The 6,901-nt window shown below is 44.3% G+C and overlaps 1 protein-coding gene across 1 annotated transcript; it reads right to left on the bottom strand.

Annotated features, from left to right (window-relative positions):
- Positions 1-4,133: 4,133 nt before the first annotated feature.
- On the bottom strand, positions 4,134-6,254 carry LOC142570615 (uncharacterized). The gene has a single exon (XM_075678981.1). It carries the CDS (start codon positions 6,252-6,254, stop codon positions 4,134-4,136), a length of 2,121 nt encoding a protein of 706 aa, XP_075535096.1.
- Positions 6,255-6,901: the final 647 nt, after the last annotated feature.

Genomic DNA, 6,901 nt, shown 5'->3' with positions numbered 1-6,901 from the left:
TCAAGTTAGTAGTCTGCTATGTTTTCATTTTTGTTGTATATCTCACTGCACAAAGCATCTACAAAACCTCAGTTGCAAATCAGCACTTCCTCTTGCTTCTATATCAGTCTTCTTTGTTTGCATGCTGTTTCCTGAATACTAAACAAATACTTGCATGTCTCTAATCTGTCCCTCTATATAGGGCAAATAAAATGGTGCTAAGCTTCAAGAAGTCACATGTGCTCAAAATTTGTATGTTGTTTATTGTTTCTACGTGCTCCTACAAGGAAGCCTGTCTTTATGCACTGCTGCTAATATAGTATACCATAGGTTATATAACGCGACCTGAGAAGCAGAGTATGTTTACATAGTGCAAGCCTGAGTGGCTAGTGCTTTCACTCAAACCAAATCGTCATTATATCCCATGGCATTCCGCAAAAAAAAATTCTCATGGTTCTTGTGTCTCTTTTCATAACCACGTGGTCACCTCAAGTTAGGCACAACTGTAACAGCAATGTTACATGTTATGTTAAAGATGTGCTAGACAGGGTTATCAATTTATGCTGTATTAGTAAATTATGCACTGCAATAGCAAAACGGCCACTGTTAGGAGGCAGCTTAGAAGTCAGACACAAGTGAACGATGAGTGGTGGTGCTGCAGCAAAGTTCCGGCACCAGCTCAATGCGACGTTTTGAATTTTGACAAGATCTAAATGGGTATGCTGGTTTACCTGGTAAAAATTACTTCATTCTAAAGGAGCCAAAGAATAACCTTAGAAACCTTTTCGTACTTCCCCTCTCTTAGCAGATCCCGAATATGAGAGAACACTGACATGTTTCATACATATTGATATGCCAGTACGACACTAAAAGAAAGAAGAAAAAAACATTTGGCCCTTATATTCTGAAGTAAAAGTCAATTTGTTCCTGCCAAGTGAATGAAAGAAGTATGAAAGAATACTATAGGAGTGTAAGATGATTTATTTTTGCTTTTTAGTGTACCTTTGATGTGGTGGGAGGCAGTGGTTAAACTTATAAGCTTTATTCGTAATTGGCGTCATGTCGAAAACAACACGTGCATGACAAATATAAGAACACGTCACAAGGAATCACAGATACAGTAATGGTGCAGTGTCTTAGCTTCCACGGCACAGCTGAAGATAACGTAAAATTGAGTGTGGAATAAAGTCTTGCTTCCATTATGCTAGCAGCACACCAAAAGGCTGCTCCAGTGATGATGTGTATGCTGCATGCATAGACGCAGATATATATACTGTGTTGGTGCCATCTTTTTGCATGTGTGGAAGCAGCTAGAACTGCTGCAGTTAAGGTGCTGAAAATCAATAACCTGCTCGATTGCTTGGGCTACGCCTGATGGGGACTGCACATGTTGCAATCTAGGCAGGCTTTAGTAAACTAAGTTGCTGTGCCTTGTTGCAGTTCATTTTTATAGTGTTGGCATGTTGTTATTAACGCTTGGAAAGAGTGCTGCATTCACTCAAATGAATTAAGCGGTCAGTAAGGAATTTGTTGCCTGGAAGCTGATGAGCATCAGTAGTGCAACTGCTGTGGTGTCACAGTGAATGTAAAAGAAGTGAGATAGGCAGCAATATATACGTAACAAGGTGATCATGACAGAGCGGAGACTAAACAGCAAATTATCTCATGTTTGTGCATTTTCGCATAAGTAGAGAAGGGGCATAATGTGAATCTGCTGTTTTCTGCACACAGCATGCTTGATGGCTTCTGTAGCCATTTGGTAACCAATTCAAGGGTGTCTGCATGTCAAAATATGCCACAGAATTCACATGCCACAAAAATAATTTGCAGGACCCTTTGACATGTGGCATGGTTCACATCCTCCAGATTGGTAAGAACATAAATGATAGAATGCGCGAACATTACTCTATGCTGCCCACGGACACACAGGTGACCACTTACCTGTATTCTTTATTTGTTGTGAATATGGCTCTACCTCCAGTTTTAATTGTGTGTATCAAATAGGAAAAGCATGCACAACTCATGAAATTGAGCTTTTGGAAACATACTTAAGAAACACCGCTCTAGATGTGCAAGCATTCCATCAGTTATACTCACTGAGAAAGAATGCAGACATTTAGACTAATGTTTGAATCTTGTGTAGGTGAGTGCAGACACACCCTATTTACAACTTACTAATTATTATTGGTTATCTGAGCTACCCACAATGAAACCTTAGGTTCGGTGTGTCAAAGACACTAGAGTGAATTTCACATAAACTTTCCCACACTTAAATTGGCATTTTGAAGTATCAAACTCGGCATATCAAAAATTATATGCTGGGCATTGTGAAGATAAACTACCATTTGTAAGTCCAGCTTCTGTTCTGTCACTTACTTTGCTTGCAGCTTCCTGAATTTTATGGTGGTTTGTTTTCTAAAAGAAGGCGGCTGTATTTAAAACATGCTGGTTGCACAAGTTCATCCCAGAGTTTTGAGAGTATCAGATTGCAAGAACAGGGTGCCTAGCACTAGAAAGCTTAACCTGACTGCAACAGCATTTAAGAGACGCTCAACACTTGCGCAGATGAAGTCTCAAATGGCATTGCATTGTCATTTTGCTCTGTTACTGCCGTGATCACACAAATCTGGAAACCTTTGGTTTCGTGTTCACTTCACGATGCCTAGTTATGTTTTTTTTTATTTTCTTTCATTCCATAGCAGTATTTTCTGTGATTACTAAAGAAATTGTTTGTTGATTCTCTCGCTCTTTCCTTCTGTTTATTCTAGAAAAGAAAGACTGTTCTGTATATATATTTTTGCCAGAAGCACTTCCCAAGATTCCAAATGATATTCTATTCGCACACAGACATACATAACTACATGCTAATTTTCTGGAGGGTCAGGGAGAGCAGAGTAGGAGCTGCCACATCCCCACCAGTCATATAGTTTGGGTGGCCCTGAAAAGGGCCGTTTAGTGTTCCATGCTGCAGCTTGTCACAGGTGAAGTGCACTTAACACGTAGAAACTGGAGGTATCTAAGCACAAGTACAGTTTCAGCAAGTTAGGTGCAGGCTCAGCTGGATTCTGTGTTGCAGAACTGGATGGCTCAGATGCTCTGCTGTGTCAATCAAAATCCAAGTCGTGGAGGTGGTGATGTGCCCAAGTGAGAGCGGTGACTTCTCAAGAGACATGGCAGTATGAGCCTGATGTGGTGAAGACACATCAGCAGCAAAAATGAAAGCTGGGGCTGAACCTTGAAGGCTTGAAATGCAATTTGTCCGGGTTGTACAGTTATCAGCATGCTTAAGTGCTTGAACGGCATGCTTAAGCCTGCTTGGGCGACATTTATCGATAACACCTGGCTCTAGATACCTTACATCTGAGAACGCGCTGCTGCACTGATATGATGGACTTTCTGATCGTATGCTGCTTCCCGGCTTCTGAGGCAAAAGTGGTGCTATGCAAGTGCAGTCCTCAAATGGGGAGCTTGCAGCTCTGTCATTGGACCTGGTCTTGCACTGCTGCACTGATCCCTGCTGGCTTTATCTTTTTCACTTTACTGGCCACTGTGGCTTTGGTAACTGTAGTGTCTGAAGGTGCCATGGAATAAAAGTCAAGATAACACATCCTGGCTTGTGCTGATGAAAGTTTTGCCATGTGTTATCTCTACTTTTGCTCAGTGGCAATGCAGTGCCTTCAGGAAATTGCAGCTGCGGAAGACACGAAGGCCTGTGAGGAGAAAGATTAGGGAAGTAACATAAGTGAAGCAATCCATACACAGCTGTATGCTACCTCGAATCCAGTGTTACCACCAAATGCCACCTGGGCAGGTCAAAGGGTGCCATTCAAGCACTCTGGACAATAGTGCTAATGACTGTATTAATTACATGATGCTTGATGCAGAAAGCTTGAACATGGCTTGAATAGGTGATTCGCGACAATGACAATAGAACAAACAAGGACATGTTCCAGCACATAAGAAAAATGAAAAGAGGTGCAGAGACAAAAGGATAACCTTTCTTTGAAAATGTCTTTGTCTTTGAATTCCAACTAGCCCAACTGTCGGCCTCATATAGAACAGACATTGTGGCCATTGGAGGCATAGCAATATGGCAGTCAGATGACTGACTATGGCAGTTTGGGTTAATATAAGTCCACCGACCACTAACAGCTTCAGTGAAAGTGCAAAAGAGGAACAACAACATGTCCTTGCTTGTAGTTAAGCCTCAGGCACTGAGCAGTATTCCGGAGGTCATCAAGAGGCCAGACCTTAGTTCTATTACTTAAGGCGTTGCAGCGCCAAATATTCAGCTGAGATGACTTGAGTGGATGTTTGAAAAAGTCCCTGGCATTTGGTAAAATCCCTCCCTTGAAGTAGTCTTCCATTATTTCCAGAACAACCACAGGAGCACTGTCAATCAGGAAGCAGTCTCCAGGCTTCACATGTTGCAGTTTCTGCTCGACTTGGTTCTTGGTCGAGTGCCTCAGTTCAGAGATCATCCTACTTAGCTGTGAAAGTGGCTTGTTGGAGGACCGCAGCAACTTCTTCATTCGTCCAAGGTAGCTTTCAAAAGGGAATGCACTAAACTGATCCAATGGGCCATGGTCCCGGCACTGGTCAGCAAGATGAATTAGTGAGTGCACATTGTACACAAGCTGGTTTCTTCCGTATAGCTCACTAAACTCTTGAACAAAGTACCTCAGTACATCTTTGGCAAAATCATTGTATTCACAGTAGTACTGAGGTGATGCTAAAATTCTGATAGCTACATGAAACATTAGAAAATGTTTGTAGTGTGATGGAGGCAGAAGAGGCTTTAGGACAACAGGCCCCACATGAAGGAGGAATGTTCGAAACTCTGTTGCCTTCCAACGATCAAGTTCTTCTGTACCCCTTGGCTTTCCCTGGAAATATGTTGGAAATGCTTTGGATGCCTCTCGCAGGCTTTCATTTAGTTGGCAACGATGCAGTCTGCTCAATCTATTACTGTGGCTTTGGCATACCCAATTCTTTAAGAGTCGTCGCATGACTCCCAGGCAAACGAGGTGCATGTATTCAGATGGGAAAATTGCAATCATGTCGACATCAAGCGATAGGAATGGTGAAAAACCAGAATGGTGGCGCTTGTTCTCTTGAGATCGAAATGATGCATTCGTTCGTGTTGGTGCGTGCAGTTTGGGAAATGTGACCCTGTTTTCAATGTGCCGCCCTTTTTGGTTGCATCGCTCACACGCACAATAGCCAGTGTGGCCAACAATACATTTCACGTAGCTCCTTGCTGGAGCATCGCACACCATGGCTTCAATGCTCACCTGTACTCGAACATCTCCTATGCTTAACCCTTCAGACGCAAGCTCCGAGACCTCTCGCACAAATGGCTCTAGATAATCCTGCAGAGATGGTGGCTTCCCTGCACCACAATACACACTTACAACAAATGGTGGTGATGCCTCCACGTTTGTAATGAGGCACAAAATGGGCCAAAAGGCAAGCTGGCTACTTCTGTAAAGAGGGACTCCATCGATGTTGCCCTGTAGCTTCCGTTCACTTGGAACTACTTGCCCCGGCGGCAACACTTGACGAATTCCGGCTGCAAGGCCAAAGTGCACAAAAGACCCATTTTGCTCCACCTGAGCTTTGCGCTCAGTTCTCAAAACTGTCCTAGCATCCTTTGGAAGGTCAGAGAAGCCTCTTCGACGGCAGAAATCGAAGACATCGTTAATGCATGCATGAGTCATATTATGTTTGGAAGCAATGACAGCAAACTCTTCACTTGCTGTCATTTGTTCAGGAGATAAACGAGACAGCGCTGCGCTACAAGTGAGCGCTGTTCCCTCATCTCGCCCCGTGCAGCTGTCTGAAGCAACAAAGTCATCAGACTCATCCCAAGATTTGCTTGAGATTTGATTGTCACTTGAGCTACTATCAGAGTCGCTGTGCTCACGTGAAGACATATCCACAATTTCTGATTGGAGTTCTTCAACAAAGTGTGCACCTTGTCCGCAGACGCTGTTGACTAAGGCTTCGCTTCCCGACTGCTCTTTCAACAGTTTGAGTGGAGGCTCACCCCCAGCGTCCGTCGAAATTGAATTTCCCGATTGCCTGCTGCTTCCCAGCTTCGGAGGCGAAAGTGGCGCTACGCGAGCACTGTCCGTAAAGGTGGTGCTTGCAGCTCTGTCGTTGGACAGGGAAACCGATGAAGGCCCAGCAACAAGCCGCGCGAGTCCTAGTTCATTCAGTATATTGTCGTATTCCTTTCTTACGACTCTACATTTTCTCCACATGGAAGACATGGTGTGCGAAAGAGACGAGTCAGAAGCCCAAGCCGCAACGCTGCAACCCGTGCCAAAAAACGCAAAACGACAGCGAGGCGAAGGCGTGCACAGCAGCAGTGCAGTGGGGCAGTCAGTCAGTCACAGCAAGGAGATCGAAATGATGCATTCGTTCGTGTTGGTGCGTGCAGTTTGGGAAATGTGACCCTGTTTTCAATGTGCCGCCCTTTTTGGTTGCATCGCTCACACGCACAATAGCCAGTGTGGCCAACAATACATTTCACGTAGCTCCTTGCTGGAGCATCGCACACCATGGCTTCAATGCTCACCTGTACTCGAACATCTCCTATGCTTAACCCTTCAGACGCAAGCTCCGAGACCTCTCGCACAAATGGCTCTAGATAATCCTGCAGAGATGGTGGCTTCCCTGCACCACAATACACACTTACAACAAATGGTGGTGATGCCTCCACGTTTGTAATGAGGCACAAAATGGGCCAAAAGGCAAGCTGGCTACTTCTGTAAAGAGGGACTCCATCGATGTTGCCCTGTAGCTTCCGTTCACTTGGAACTACTTGCCCCGGCGGCAACACTTGACGAATTCCGGCTGCAAGGCCAAAGTGCACAAAAGACCCATTTTGCTCCACCTGAGCTTTGCGCTCAGTTCT

Source organism: Dermacentor variabilis, chromosome 2 (genome assembly GCF_050947875.1).
Source record: "Dermacentor variabilis isolate Ectoservices chromosome 2, ASM5094787v1, whole genome shotgun sequence".
Classification (NCBI taxonomy): Eukaryota; Metazoa; Arthropoda; class Arachnida; order Ixodida; family Ixodidae; genus Dermacentor; species Dermacentor variabilis.
The sequence above is the reverse complement of the archived record's forward strand: the minus strand, read 5'-3'. Positions and strand labels throughout refer to the sequence as shown.